Source organism: Panicum virgatum, chromosome 4K (assembly GCF_016808335.1).
Source record: "Panicum virgatum strain AP13 chromosome 4K, P.virgatum_v5, whole genome shotgun sequence".
NCBI lineage: Eukaryota > Viridiplantae > Streptophyta > Magnoliopsida > Poales > Poaceae > Panicum > Panicum virgatum.
In genome coordinates, this window is record NC_053139.1 from 10,768,995 (window position 1) to 10,785,559 (window position 16,565).

Sequence of the window (16,565 nt, forward strand, 5' to 3'; positions counted from 1 at the left end):
GTGCCGTGGCCCATGGGGCACAACACACAAGTTGGGGCGAGCACGAGCACGAGCACGAGCACGAGCCCGTGCCGGAGCCAGCCGTCCCGGTGCCAACGCCGGCCGGCCGGGGAGAGAGATCGCCGGCATGGGCTTCCGGTGCCGGGGACCAGGCCCGGCTCTGGGCCTAAGCAGGAGGGGCGACCGCCTAGGGCCCACGGTTGAGGGGGGGCAGGATCAAATATGTACTATACAATATCGATACACATGAGTATAGGCCCAACAGCAACTGGCTGTAGATCGCTTGGCTCGGCATACAGAAAAGAACTAAAGCGTCGAGTCATCCATCCGTCGTCACGTCGCTTCGCATCGCAGACTTCGTGCTCCTGCCTTTTTTTGGTTGCCGCCGCCCGCCTGCCCGGCGTCCGTCCGACCGTCCGGCGACGCTGGTGTCTGGCTATCCGGTGATCGCCTGCTGCCGGCCTGCCTTGAATCGTGACACATTGACTCATCCCCTCCACGCCGCAGCAACCTTTTGCAATCAGCAACAGCAAATCGCCGGTGAGTAACTATAACTAATCTAATAATTATTACTTTGTGACTATTAGACTCTGTTAGATACTTAGATTTCTAGGTTTAAACTTCTAACTTTACTGTTTATTTCCTTTACAATTTAGGTGTTAGAATGTTACCTAAAGAAGCATTTGTCGGGATAATGTTATATTACAATTTAGGTTTAAACTTCTAATGTTCTAATTTTCTTATTATTTATTTATAAAGTATTTGAGGTAATTATATTAGCTTTTTTCTATTCTTTTAGTTTGTATATACTATCAATAATGTTCTTCACAAATTAAATATATATTATTAGTACTAATATCTTTTTTATCATGTTACAAATTAAAAAAAATATTTAGCCTAAAGGGCTCATAGCGTCTGGTTCGCTCTAGGGCCCTCGAATTCATAGTGCCGGCCTTGCCGGGGACTCCATGCCATGTCTGGCCTTGCCTGATTCTCTGCATCGCTGGCAAGCTCCCTGCCGGATCATCTGCCGTGGAAAAAAAATGAGAGACAGATGGATCGCGACGCATTGAGTGGGCGATGTGCGTCGATATCCTCTTCTGGGTCCATTGGAGATTCAGAGCTTTGCTTGCCTGAGAAACCAAAGAGCTACACCGAATCCGGGAACGGAGCTGATCGGTCTGGTGTGGCGCCCACTGGCAGTATCATTGCTGTCACACTCACGCTGGCCCAAGTAGGACTATTCAAAGCGTCCGTGCACCTAATCGTTTAAGAAAAAAAACGTCCGTGCACATTTTAACTTGGCATCCCTCCAAGTCACACATACTAATCATACACTAATATTGCTTCAAGGATTTTTCTCTCTCTCTTTTCTTTTATTTTTGGCCTTTTGCACTTGGAAAATGCTGCCACGTGTCCCGGCTACACATTCCCCTGCCCGCACCCGTTGACAGGATCTCTCTTGATCCTCGCGACCCGATAGTTCACGCGCACATACTCGACACGTACTGCCTAGAGGTTCGCGACAGGCTTCATTTCTTTTCTTTTCTTTTTTTCTCTCTCGCTAGAGTAACGAAAAAAAAAAGAAAGCGCGAGGCCCACATGGTCCACATGGACCCTTGCGTTCCCAAAGCGCGGCGGCAGCCGCGTCGGAGAGGGAGGCCCAGCTCGGGAAAGGGAGCCTTGGCTGGCTTTGGCCCAGAGGCGGCGGCGCACGGGGACGGGGGGCAGGCAGCAGCTGCGACGAGCCCGTCGACGCGCACCGAGCGCGAGAGAGGAGGTGTGGGCGCGCATGTCGTGGACAGAATTATGGGAGTCGATGCCACTGAGCTATCGTATCGGTAAACCCATTGCAGTTGCAGGGGCCAAGTCTGATCAGTGGAGTGCTTCGTGCACGTCGGTCTGGTCCAGCCGTCCAGCAAAGGTACCAGCACCCGCTAAATGCTTTTTGGTAAAACTAAAACAAAATGAAAGTTTGCGGTACAGGACATGTGCGAAGAACTTTTGCCTTTTGAAGTTTGGGTAGTATTATTTCGTGGTCACTTTTTGACATGCCACATGGAAATGGTGTGCTCTGAACGGTTTCGTGTTATGCATTCGTCTATAACTTGTTTTAAATCTTATTACTCTCTTCCTCCCAAATTATAGGTCGTTTTAGCCGATCTAGAAATATAAATTTTGTTATGTATCCAAACACAAATGTATATTTAAATATTTGGCAAAATTTATGTATCTAGATTTACTAAAAAAACAACCTATAATTTGAAATGTATGGAGTACTCCTTATACTACATGCAAATTCGGCAACTCTTAGTGAGCTAGTGACAACGTGTCTACCCGATTTGATAACTCTTTCTCAAATTTGACTACAGCTTGTGTTTGTAAACAGAGACTAATAATTCCTCCAGCCTCACGTGAATCCCATAAGCGTCTGCACGTAGCGTTTCTGTTTAACACTCCATACATATTGTAAAGAAAGTCGTTTTGAGTTTATATATCTTAAGTCAAATATTTTAAACTTTGACTATAAATAAATTTTTTTGCGTTGAGTTTGAAAATATAAAAGCGATATAAGTAGATTTATCTTAAAATGTAGTTTCGTAAAAATATATGTTGACTATATGTTATAACTTTTTTAAGAAAAATATTAGTGGTCAAAGTTGTTTTCGAAGACCGTGCCGATATCCGAAATGACTTTCTTTACAATATGGAGGGAACACGTGATTTTCTTTTTTTAAAAAAAGAGAAAAACTTAAGCGTACGCGCACACGTGGGGATGCCGACTATAGGCTCCCCTTTGTTGCCCTGCTATGCTATCCGCTCTCGTCGTTCTGCTGAATCAAGAAACTGTTTGCGGCTCCCCAATCCCCATGAACGCGGGCATGTGCTCCTGCCCGTCCTCATTCCCTGCTCTCAGCCCCATCTAGCACACCGCGGTTTTTGACCGGTTTGACCTCAACACACTGCGCGGCAAAGTCTGACCGGTCAGACCTCGGACGCCACCTCGCTCACCAATAACCAGGGATTTTAGCCCTGCTGCTTGGAGGTTGCAGCAATGGCGTGCGCCGAGAAACGCAGACCAAAGTTCCTGATCATCATCAGGACCACGGCTTTGCAGGCCGCGGATAAGCTTGTTTACTCATGAGCCGAGCTGCTCTAGCTGCCGCACTTGTGGAACCGCGCCGGAGGTCGGCCCTCCGACTCCGAGCGGCGAGCACCGGAGCGCGAGCAGACTCTGCCGTGCTCGCGTTGGAGTTGTGCGCGGGTGCGGTGGCGCCTGCGAGAACCGGGCGCGCGCGCGCGATCTCCATGTCGGGCGGAGATCGTGCGGGATCCCCGGGGACTCGTGGGCCGTGTGCGCATCGGCTGCTCCGTCGTCCTCACCCTCCCCTCGCCACTCGGTCGGTGGTGTCCGCACGCGCGCCGGCAACCTGCTGCTCGTGAGCCATGATTCCGGCGTGAGAGTCCGATGGGAGCCTGAAAGCCGCTGCGGTGGTTTTCAGTGCCCGTCGGGACTCGGCAACGGTGAATCTCGAGCTAGGGGAGGAGTACATGCAGCACGTGAAACATGGGCTGCTACCAGACACACATTTGTACAAGTTTGTGGCATGGATGGATGGTTGATCTCAACAGTTCTCAAAAGCTTTGACCTGGTTGCTAGGCATAGGGGGCGGCTGGCTAGCGGTAGCACCGTAGCAGTCGTCGCCTAGGTGGACAGGATCGCGTGATTCTGGCCAACATTCTTCGGAGTGGATTGGAGGCCACTCAAAGCGTGGCGCCTTTAGGGGGAGCTTGTCCCCAAGTTTTTTAAAAACAAACGGGCGTCTCTCTCTGGTCTGCACCCTTTACCATGCACCTGTGGCTACAGGCAATATTTTTTTTAAAAAAACAAATATTTAAAGAATATAATTTCTGGATCAACCATGGCGAAATTTGGACTGTTCCCAGTTGTGTGTGGTACAAGGAATTTGAACAAACTAGTCCGGCCTGGTAATCCAAATTGGGCCCGAGCCCAAATGGAGATGGAGCACATGCATGGTGTGGCATTCATTGACAACATCACAGCAATCCGGTGAACTGAGAGAGCACAGAGCAGGAACAACAGGTAATCAGAGCCACGCTTCCCGTGGCAAACTGCTTTCGTGATGCACTCATGTTATTATCCAGCAAGGCTGTACAGGTATTCGGAGACATGCCCAACACTCATAAACCTGATGGCGATGGCTCGGAATCCAACTTTATTATACACAGTAAAAAATGGACAGGAAACAGCCTCATGCACCGGATTTATTTGGCCTATGGGGGTCACACCGCCAAGATATCAATTGGTAGGGAAACGAAATCACACCTGATCTGACATGCGCTCTGCTGATTCACATTGCCATGCGCAGCAAGGACGCTGGCCATTCAGGCAACAACGCTGGCAAGGGAGTCGAGCACTTGCTGTCGGGCGGGCAGTGCTGGAATCGCGCCTCTCTCTGTCACCGTCAGAGCTCCACAGACGTTTGCAAACTTCAGGGCTTCTCGCAATCGGCCTTCGTCCTGTTTATAGCCACAAAAAGGATAATGCATAGTTTAATTGTTTGTGTAGGTGTCAGGCGCTAACTGAAGATATGCCCAGACATCAGCTTTGCTTATCTCGGTAGAGAAGTACTGAGACTTTATATATTCATGGAATAGCCTATAGCGAATTTATCTAAATCAGTGAGCACCAAGTGACTAAAGAACATGCCTCTCATGGCGGAAATTTAAGAGAACATAACCACCAGTAGCAACATATGCACATGCTGTTATAATCTTGCTGTTACGCCATTCAGTACCCCCAACAACAGCAGGACATGGTTTGGTGCTTCCTTGCTTCAGATGTAAACTAGATGAATTGGTAGAAAAGGAAATTGGTGAATGCAAATTTAATTTCAGTACACAAAACATAGATCTTTTTCAGGTTTGCCAGCCTTTTTTTTATAATGGAGTTCACAAGACCGACCCTATTCTTAAACTTCGAAGTCAAAGCTCCATATGAAGTTATATTGACAAAGATTTTTTTTTCCCTTAATATGCCATAGCTTTCAAATCCATATCTTCTGGATTTTGGGTGCTTTCAATATTCAGGATATGAAAAGTTTAGTTTCATACACATATGCTGAAAATTTCTCAGCTTTATGCGGATTGTGCATGTCTCTATAGATATCCAACTGAGCACCTTTGACTCTATGAAGTAAATATACCGAACATTTGTGTCACACTATCACATTAGTTCATTTTAAAAATATTTCCATGCATCCATCTGTATTAAAAGAGAGCAGGAACAATGCAGCAAAGTGCAGGACCACCTACAACAGAGTTTGACCTACTTCCTGAAAGAAAAAAAAATAAATCAAGTGCAGGCTCATATTCTGAGCTGTAGGTTCTAGTCATACCTGGAGCAGTGAAAAATCTGTGGCTAATTGAGATAGTATTCCAGCAGCGAAGGCATCTCCAGCACCAGTTGTATCAACAGCAGTTACCTTCAGTCCACCAACTCTCCCACTAAAATCCTGTTATTTACAAAATGCACTGTAAACGATTTTTTGCCCCAGACCTACTTACATAAGATACAATTACCAAGTGAATGCAAGAAGGAATAAAACAAGCATGTAATATCTAGGTCTTAACATGATTCCTAGAAATGAATAATTCCATTAACATTATATCAAATGTCGTATTGTCGTGTGACTTTTATCAGACAATGGAGTATGCTTATGCTCATGGAGGAAAAGAAAAAGGAAATGACATGCCACAACAAGTAGTAGTATTAGTAGTCTTCATATCAGAGGTGTGTAGAATTACCTTAGAATAATACCTACAGCCATCTGGACCTTCAGTAACAAGAAGCAATTTCAGGTTGGGGTGAATAAGTTTCTTCACAACAGCATCATCATATGGATCCTCCCCGTTCGTTAGAAAGGAAACTTCCTCTTCACTTATCTTTTAACAGCAGATACAATATAAGAAAACCAACATACCTTTTGTGTTTAAAACAAATTGGTATATTTGTTACCTTGATAACATCAGCAGTTTCCCATATGCTCAGGATACCATCTCTAGCGTCCTCAGCTGATGACCACAATGGAAGCCTCAAATTCGGATCATATGAAACAAGTACTCCAGCCTCTCTAGCTGCTTTGGCAGCTGCAATGTGTGCAGTTTTACAAGGCTCAGTTATAAGACTTATTGAGCCATGATGGAATATTTTTGCCTAGCATATATAACATGATTAGGATACAATCAGTTTTTCGTGAATATATGTTACATGTTTACAGAAATACAAGCAGTGATGACAGTAACTATTGAAATGGCAACATAGTGCCTTCTTATACCTTCCTTATTAGATCAAGTTCAAGTTCTTTTTCTTCAAGTAGCATATCAGCACTTGGATTACGATAGAACATAAATTCACGTTCACCATCACTTCGTAGTGTCACAAAAGCCAAAGCTGTTCTAGCATGAGCATCAAAAAGTAATCCTTGAGTGTTTACATTATTCTGCTTCAATATATCAGCTAACATATAGCCAAATTCGTCATTGCCAACCTACAAGTGCAAAATATATTAGTAGAAACCAGAGAAGATAGAAAATAAACAATAGCGATAAACAAGATGAAAAGGATAAGTAACACATCACTATCAGGAATAAAAATGAATGTATAGTGCAACGCAAGCACTAGTTAACTGTAAGTGCAGCACAGATGCAAATATGTTACCTTCCCAATGAAAGCTGATGACCCACCAAGGCGAGCTATTCCAACTGCAACGTTGGCAGGTGCACCCCCTGGAGCCTTCTTGAAGGCTGGTGCTTCTGCCAATGACACTCCATTGACAGTTGGAACAAAGTCAATTAGCAATTCGCCAAAGCAAACTACATGGGGAGAATCACTCATTCCAGGGGCACCATCACTGCTTAAGACCGCCTTTGTCCGAACTAGGTGAATCAAACAGGAATCAAATCAGATTGACAGCATCGTGTTAGATTGACAAAGCATCTTTGTACTTATCCAAAAACATTATATTTTAAAGTGAGTGACCACAGACAGGTCATAATAATCACTATCAATGCACATGAGAGTTGTAGAGTAAATTCCAGTTACATGAACAGAAAAAATTAAAGAGTTACCAGAGGCTGATCAAGTAACCAAGATACTAGCTCTATGGCGTGTTTCAGGAACCATAACTTCAACAAAAAAGACTTCCAAGCTACAAGTGAAGTGACCCCAGTTCATCCTTTATCTTAAAAAAAAAAGTGAAGTGACCCCATTGCATCAAGCAGAAGGGATATGATGCAGCTTTAATCAATAACTTAGCATAGCCTGTTTAGAGCATTGAATTGCTACATTGTTGACTCATGTTTCATGTAGATGTACACGCGTCAGTATGACTTCAACATCCAAAACTGGGCAAATTTGCCATCCTAGTATGAGTGCAGAAATTTCGCAGCCACGATGCTCATCACCCCTAATCTGTGAGCACTGCGCATTGGACGTTTGAAAATGGTAGAGTAACCAGCTTTGCAGAACACGAACACCCTCCCAAACCAACCCGTGCCAATGCCTCCAGTTTCAACTTTCAAGTACCATTTGCACTAAAATCACATGGTAGGCCATACACAACTATCTCATATTTTTCAAGTGCCACCCCCCAAGTTCTCAAAGCCCATCTCTTAGCGCTGCATCTACAAAAACAGAGTCGATTTTTAAAGCGTAGCCCCAATGAAAAGTAGTGGCAGCGAACCGTATGCTGAACAGCATATGCAAACGAAGCACGCGCTCTTAACGCCTTAACGGCGCGCGTACTAATAACTAATAAGCCCACGCACGCCGCACCCAGTACCTGCGCGCGTCCGGAGCGGCGCGGCAAAGGCGACGCTGTGGGGCCTCTCGCCGGCGGAGAGGGAGCGCCAGCCGCCGGCGCGAGGGGGCGAGGAGGACGACGGGAGGCCACGCCCTGCAACGCACGCGGCGTGGAGAGGCATACGGGTGTCGATGAGCCTGACTGCGCGAGGGCGGAGCCGGCCGAGGCGGTGATCGGGGACCGAGGGAGGCGTATCGCGGCGGGCGGGCGGGCGGAGGAAGCGAGGGGGTGGCGAGCAAACCGTCCGGTGGTCAAGCTTCCGGGTGGATTTTGGGCTCCGCAAGGCTGCGAGCTGCCGGTGACTCGGCGAGTGGAGCTGTGGGGTGGCCACAGGTCAGCAGAGGCCAGAGCTTTGCCGTTGGCTCGTTGCGCGGAGTAGGTAGCTCGCCAGGGTGGCTGGATCATTCTCGTACAAATGGATTTTAGTCTCTCATCTAACCACGTTTGCAAATAAGTGAAATTACTCCCTTCGATTCAAAAATTCAAAGTATAAGTGATCTAGGACATTGACTCGACTTATGATGTACAAAGTTTTACAGATATTTTTTTATAGAAAAATACGGTATTTCAAACAAAAGTAATAAAGTATTTTGAAAGTACTTTTGATGATGAACCTAAGTACATCTAGTAAAGTTATTATGTATGTTTCTTTATATACAGATGGTTGAAAAAGTTTGACCACGAGGAATCCTAAAGTGTCATATATTTTGATTCGAGGCGTAACTTTTTTCTCTAATAAAGAATTCAGCCTTTTCTATTTTGCCGATTTCTAATAAACATATATTTAAAACAGTGATTAAGATTTTTATCCTAAGTGAAAATTGGAATCGGTTCAAATAAGGATCATAGGCTGCTTGTGGAGTTTTGGAAAGGCAATTATTGTTTTGTTTGTACCCCTTCCGTTCTAAATTATAATTTGTTTGACTTTTTTTACTCTATAAATTTGACCACCTCATTTTATTTAAAAACTTCTACAAAATATCACTTCTTTTGTTATGGCTTATTATATTAATACAAGTTCTTCGAGAATGACTTAAATTTGTTCTATTTGTACAAATTTTTTCAATAAAACGAGTGGTCAAATTTGGGGTTAAAAGTTAAATGAATTATAGTTTGGAACAGAGGGGTAGTTTGTAATAGGGATGTAAGTAATAAATATTTTGAATCATTAGATCAACCTAATAAATTAATAAAATGGACTACGATGACATTCTATGCTATTAACTTAGTAGGAAAAATAAACTAGGATGACATATTATCATAGTTAATTAACTGATTCAGAAAATATCATTAGGTAGAGGCTTTGCATCCTTGTTCTCATGTGCGTGGAGCACAATGGCGGTCTTCTCCCCTTTTCTGATACACTAATGGCAAAATGTCTGTGTTCGACTGTTCGGGAATATTAAAAGCACTGAATGAAATATATATCTTCTTTTCAAATGCGATACTTGTCACACAGTAAGCATGATTAGCTTACGTGCATGGGAGGGATCAGGTGGCCGTCGTTTGATTTCATTTTCTTCAATCTCCGCTGCTATATATTGTTATATTGTTATCCAAATTCATTGCACAAGAAAAGACTGGCTTTTAAAAGGCCCACACCAGAGACGCCTAGGGGGGTGCGGGAGGAGGGGGGTTGGTTGTGGCGGAGGCCCCCGCGGTCCGATTCATATACCCTTTAGAGTTTGCTCCTTGAATGAATTATTCCTCTATTCCTCTTGTAAGCCGCCGTTAGATGTTGTAAATACACACCCCGATATAGAGAAGATTTGCTGATTGGCGCCTGTGGTTTTTTCCCTTCCACATTGGAGGGGGTTTTCCACGTTGAATCCTCGTGTCTCCGGCGATTGATTTTGTTGTTCTTCATCGTTTATTCGTCGTCGCTTCTAACATATATCAGTTTGTGACTCTAACACATGACATGCTTCACTGTGCATTATCACTTAAGAAAGTGGTAACCGCAGTGCACCAGTATTATTCATTACCCGTACAGGCATACAAAAATCAGACAAGAAAAATGAAATAGCAAAAAAGAAACAATTTAGATCGAGTGACCTAGTTGGGCCTTTCTGGGCTGAAAGAAAGTCGCTACGGTCCGGTCCAGTCTGCAGTCCATTCTCTCGACCATCGTCACTCGCTTTCGCGCTGCGCCGCTTAACTGGTTTCGTTCGTACTAAAAAACAAGAATTGTAGTAATCTCAAAAAAATAAGAATTGTCAATTGAGAAAGACAGGAAATAGTCAAATTATGTGCCTTTGCATCATACTGACCAGCCCAAGCAGTTCTCCCATCATACATTCATATTCATATACAGACTAATCTATCAACTACTAATTTTGAATATATAAGGATTGGAAATTCACGAATAAACAATATTCAAATTTATATTTTTCTTCTTATGTTTGACATGTGTTTAACTTACACCTTAACTTGAGCTATATGTTGATTAGGAAATTGATACCTTATCGCGTACTGTATACATGCAAACGTACCCTGCATGGTGATATCACGAACTTACACCTACAAACTAATCCCTTTTTATATTAACAATGGTGAAAATGGATAACCTAGAAGCATATATATATACATATATATATATACATACACACACACACACACACACACACACACACACACACACACACACACACACACACACACACACACACACACACACACACACAGAGAGAGAGATATATATATATATATATATATATATATATATATATATATATATATATATATATATATATATATATATAAAAGAGTGCCTTAAGGGTATTTTTATAATGATAGACGTAGATTCAGGATTTTTTGTGCTTTTTTTTCATAATGATGAGGTGGGTAATTTATATCCAAATTTAGGATGCTACTTTAGTTTTTCTTCCAAGTGGCATAAGTGGAAAATTTATATAAACATTAGAGGTTAACTATGTTACTTTTCATAGTGGTACAAGTTAGTAATTTAGATATAGATCGGTTAGTTTACACTAGGACTATTTTGTGATGGCAAGTATAAGTGACCTTAGAAAATATAATAATGTTATTGTGGTTGTTGTTATTGGTGATTAGAGTCTACCAAATTTGCAGTGAGGTTTTATAATTTCCTTAAGAAATTTTAACCTTTTCTACTGCATCTTGTGAATATTAAGGAGAGGTATGTAACCAGTAATCAGGGATGTACATACTGGTTTGGAACCCAAATTTTCCAAACAAACAACAGTAACCCCTCTTGTTAATGTTCATGCATAGTTCATAAGGAGGGGGACTGGTTGGTACTAGCTTCAAACCAATTTGTAGTTGTGTACATAACTACATACTTATAATATGTTGATTTTCTAATTTGTTTTTTTAGCACATGATGACTTACATGGAAGCCACACAAGAAGTCTGTAACTAATACTCACCTATTCAAAATGTATATATATTATTGAGTACGCTATAAGTCAAACTGTTCTAGATCTTCAAACTAGTATATGCAAGACTCTGCGCACTTTTAGATTATTAGCTTTTGGGATCTCTAAAGGTCAAATGCTTTTTGAAACCCAGAAGCACATTTTAGGTGCATCTAGGTTTTGGAATGATTGGACCCATATAGCTTGTGGACATTCTAAAAGCTAGTATTCCCTTATTTCAAATTAGGTCATTTTAGCAAATCTAGATGCATAATTTTTATTATATATCTAGACATAATATTTATCTAGCTGCGCAACAAAAGCTATGTATCTAGATTTGGCAAAACGATCTACAATTTGGAATGAAAGGAGTAGTTCAAAAGGGTTTGTGATATGTTATATGCAGGCATTTAGACTTATATTTGATTGGTTGGATAAGTTAAGCTCCCATTAATATGATCGTTATTGGTTACTGGACTCGTGTTGAACAAGAAATGGTCGCGGCGTTGCCGCGCATAGCCATCCTTGAGCTCTTTTTTTTCTTTTTTTTTTCTTTGTATTTAGATAGATGAGTACAAACAATGGGCAATAACCTTTGCTTGATTTGTTTTCTCAAATATTACTGTACAGATGCAAGTGAGATTTGGAGCATGAGTGTCTGAAAGTAAATGGTTAAAAATTAATATGTAAAATGGATATAGATGGAGAAACTGAATTGTTAATGTTGAACATTTGAATTTGCAATAATGCATATGAGAATCTTGATTTGATATAACTTTTATAACTTAAAAGGAAAACCTTTATAGAACAAATGCTTTGCACCTAAGTCCCTCCCTAATTAAATGTGAGATGGATAGTATATGCGTATGCAGAGAGTATAGTAACAAACTTGGTAGCTTTAACAGTAATAGGATCTACCCTTTGTACTGAAAATACACCCGTTAATTTAAAACCTTGTAGGATTGCAGAGTAATTCATGATGATCTTAAAAACTGTGAACTACAAAGTACAAGGAAGAGTTCTATTTATAGTATCAAAGTGGAGGATTCAGTCATTTTCTTGGTTGTAGAGCTTTCGTAGAAATAATCTCGACCAGCATAATGCACAAATGATCCAAAACACGATGTATCTGAATCATTAGGCGACGAATGTATATCATCCTTTGTGTACATGGTACGACTTTTGGAAGGAACCCATTGCGGTTAGCATGACATCAAATTAATCTTTGTTCAGTTCAGATTAAAATATCAAACTAATCATTGTTCAGTTAATTTTCAAGTATGTCATGCCCTCCATGCTTCTAAAAGTAAAATGATCAATCCAAAGTTGTGGATATCAGAGTTGGAGGTTAAAAGTATTTATGAGTCGACAAAGAGCTTGTTTACAGTGGTTGGAAGGTACCGATGGTACCTTGCGTTACCAATGTTCTCCGTTATTCCTGACCATTGATTAAACATATTAATAAAATAACATTTTTAATTACTAAATAATTATAGAAGGGTATTATAGTAATTTATCATTTAAGATGATGTTAACTATATCCTACATGATTCCCAAGATTCATCTGGGAATGTAATTATTCCCAGGTCAAGGTCGAAGATGGCAATCAAGTGCCATTTGCTCTAATCCTGGCTCTGTACCTACCGATAGGCATGACATGCAGAGGCCTAAGCTGATTTGTAAGGACAAGTTGTTCAAGCACCTAGATGTGAGCACAGTCACAACCATGTTGATGTTGACTGAACAGCACCATTTCCATGACCTCAAGGAGGCTTGCCTTAGTTCCTTCTCCTTCTACGCTGAAAGCGATTGTGGCAACTGATGGCTTTGATAATCTGAGTAAATGTTGCAGTGTTCTAAAGCAGTTAATGTGCAAGCTTGCTGGCAGATGATTCAGAAGCAAATTTGGAGCAGAAGTCTAAGGATTCAGTAATGATAATTGCAACTATCTATAAAGAAATTAATGGCTAAGCTATCAAGTAGTAGTCAGAAGTTATAGTTTTTTGAGAGGTAATGTGCTGAAAAGCATTCGATGTAGCTATGCTTTGTTTTGTTTCATTGTTGTGTGGTGTCATGATGCTTAGTTTGACTTATTCCTTTTTCTCGCTCCTTATCACTAAGTACTGTCCAACAACTTTTGATTGATTTTCTAAATATGTAAGGGAGTTGTGGATATCAATAATTTCCACTTTGTTTTATCATGTCATCCTTCCCTCCTTCCTGGAGGTACTCTCGCTTACATATCTATCCTTATTGTTTGAGTTGAAGTCAATTTTCCAATATCTCAACAAAGATTATTGCATTTTTATTCCCTGGCTAACATACTATCTAAATTATTGATGTAGCAGAGTAAAATATTTTTTACCATGTATTCCTACCACGTAGCTATGATCAATAGACATTGCTTTCAAAGAAAAAATGGAGTAGAATTGGGCATTGGAGATATGCTCTAAAATGACAACTTGTGATTTTGATCTGCTATATGACTAATGTGCCCTAGGCCTAAGCATGCCTACAGTTATTCCTTGGCTGGCAAGCTCAAAGATGGCGCGGCAAAACCACGCCCATGGTTCAAACTGAGCAATCATCTCACAGAGGCAATATATCGAACACTTGTTGTGCATTTGTGCTTTTAATAGACAGAGGTGGGAAGGAGGGGACGTACATGGCTACGACTGCAGACCGGGCAAGGGGCAGGATAGGCGAGCGTCATAGCGTGGTGGCAGGGAGCGTGGTGGAGAATTGGAGATCGAGATGCGGCACGACAGTTGGTTCTCTGCTCCTTGCGTCACGCCGCTGCGCCCTCCTGCTGGGCTGCCGCGTCTCGTCTAGCGCTGGTCGCCGATAGTGCCGAGCTCTGCGCGATAGCAGCCGCGGAGAAGGGGAAAAGCAGATGCCGCCAGCCGGCCTGGCTTCGCGTGCTTGCATCCGAAGGGGAGGGGAATCGGGCTATTGAGGGGCAAGAAGCCCCTTGCAGCGTCGTGGTGGCTTGGCATGGGTACTTGTCGGGCATGTTTACTTTTTGGCTCCTCCTCCTCCTCCTCTGTTCTCCTCCGCGGCGGCCCGGCGGGTAGCTCGGCGTGGCGCGGTGGCGCAGGCGGACCAACGGCGTGGCGGCCTAGCGGGAGGCTCAGCGGCGCGGTGACTCGACGCGGCTGACCGCCGCACGGCTCGAAGCTGCAGCTCCTCCTCCTCCGCGTTGGTCCGGTGGGGAGCCCGGTGCGCCACGCCGCGCAGCGCGGCTCGCCGTAGGTTCGCCTCTCGCGCCGAGGAGGGAGGTGCAGGAGCCGACAGGAGCTTGGACTGCGAGTTGATTCATGTGAAGTTCTATGGAATCGCTTCCGTGGACTGCGGGTTGATTTCTGTTAAACAGAGGGCTCTTTTTGCAAAAAAAACTGAGGTAACGAGCGGTCCAGGCCGTCGATGGGCCGATCCAACGGCTGAGACGAGCCGCGCGCTGACGTGGCCACGCTGGTTGTGAACCTTTTGGTGCAGGAATCGTTTTTAGAGATACTCATACTCGCCTAGACAATGGAATCCGGATCCAGCTATACTCACACTGAAAAAAAAAATCTCTTTTCATGCAAGAATATTTTTGTCCCAATAGGTCATTAATAACCGTACGTCCGTTCAACCAGTGGATGTGCACCTCGTAACCAGTATTTAAATACTCGCGCGCGTCTTGTTTGTCCAACTGTGCCTTCGATTTCTCCCAGGCTGCTCGTGCTTGGCATTTGTCGGATTTCAGCAGCAGACCTCGCATCCGGCGTCGCCGCGAGGAAGCTTCGTAGTACACTCCAAAGATCTGCTCCCCGTTGAACAAGTCTCCCAATCGTGCCATATGTGTATCTTTCTCATTTTCTGATTTATTGTATCTCCTGTCTACACTTGATAACTGTATAGACTTCGGCCGGAAAAGAAATATAAAAGCCTAGCCATGCCAGCAAAACCATTTGTCAACAGATGTGTACAGTTCAGTAATTCGAACCAACTTCCTCGGAGAGAATAGAGAAGTCTCGCGTGCCATGACTTTGAATCGAACAAACACGCACACAAAAAATAGGCTAATACACCGTGCACAAGAAGCTACGACTGGAAAGCTCAAAACATTTGCAAATGCTAGAATTTGACTAGTAGTACGTGTACCGCCTACCCAAGGCGGGGAGTAGTCTAGAAGGCACAACCACACTACTAACGTCGGTATGCCCGATCAAAATTTTTTATTGGACAATTTGTCGCAACATTGATAAATAATAATTGCAACATCAGAAATCAACGCTTACAACATCAAAAATTATGTGCACATTTGAGGATAAAAAATTACCATCATAATATTAACATCATATTTCAAGCAATATTCACTGCGCAATGTAAAGAAAATAATAATTACAATATTTTTGTATACTTATCTTTTGCAACTGAGCGTCCGACATCACGCCGAATCTTCAATGCCACGGTGGCCGCACCAACTTTCCACGTGCACGCACCCCTCCGTCGTACGAGGCCCCCTGAACCGCGATGCAGAAATTGGAAAAAGAGAGGGTGTCACGTTTAGTTCCCAAACCCAAAATTTTTTGGGTGTCACGTCGATCTTTGACCGGATGTCGGGAGGGCTTTTTAACATTAATTAAAAAACTAATTTCAGAAGTCACTTGGAAACCGCGATACGAATGTTTTGAGGCCTTTGACCGCATCATTATCACATGTGGGTTACTGTAGCACTTATGGCTAATCATGCCCTAATTAGGCTCAAAAGATTCATCTCGTCGTGTACATCCAAACTATATAATTAGTTTTGTTATTTAATTACATTTAGTGTTTCATACATGTGTTCAAAGAGGAGTTGGAAATTTTTGGGAACTAAACGGCCCCGAGTGAAAGGGCCACTAGAAACAAACGACGAACCAATGCGAGCAGCCGAGCACCGAGCTGGAGTTGCAGCCGAGAAATTCCACGAGGGGGGGGGGTCCACACGCTACTCGTGGCTGCGCCTGCGCGGGGTGGGTCCCGCCACACGCAGCCACCCACTGGCCACTGCGCACGCCACCACCCACACGCGCGGGTCCCGCCGCGGGGCGCTCCCGGGATCCCCGGCCCCACATGGTGGTGGTGGTGGGCGCGCGGCCGTGGCGGGGCCCGAGCGAGCAAAGACCCAACCAGTGGCCAACTTGCCTGCCTGCTCACAGCGCGGCAGGCTGCAGCCCACCCGACCCGGCGGCGGGGGCAAGTGGGCCGACCGCACGCGGGCCCCACCAGCATCCTTACATCGAGCGAGAGGGGGCGG

General features: G+C 43.6%; 1 protein-coding gene and 1 long non-coding RNA gene across 2 annotated transcripts; both read right to left on the reverse strand.

Moving 5' to 3' along the window:
* Positions 1-4,106: 4,106 nt before the first annotated feature.
* LOC120703057 (probable fructokinase-6, chloroplastic) lies at positions 4,107-8,210 on the reverse strand. The gene is made up of 7 exons (XM_039987067.1): positions 7,866-8,210; positions 6,743-6,960; positions 6,360-6,572; positions 6,041-6,238; positions 5,830-5,967; positions 5,421-5,537; positions 4,107-4,542 (listed from the first exon to the last, which is right to left on the reverse strand). The coding sequence occupies exons 1-7, from the start codon at positions 8,005-8,007 to the stop codon at positions 4,408-4,410; spliced, it is 1,161 nt and encodes a 386-aa protein (XP_039843001.1). The 5' UTR covers positions 8,008-8,210; the 3' UTR covers positions 4,107-4,407.
* A 1,619-nt stretch (positions 8,211-9,829) lies between these two features.
* On the reverse strand, positions 9,830-14,430 carry LOC120703058. Its single transcript, XR_005686741.1, has 2 exons — positions 13,947-14,430; positions 9,830-10,059 (listed from the first exon to the last, which is right to left on the reverse strand). It is a non-coding gene; the product is annotated as an uncharacterized LOC120703058 (long non-coding RNA).
* Positions 14,431-16,565: the final 2,135 nt, after the last annotated feature.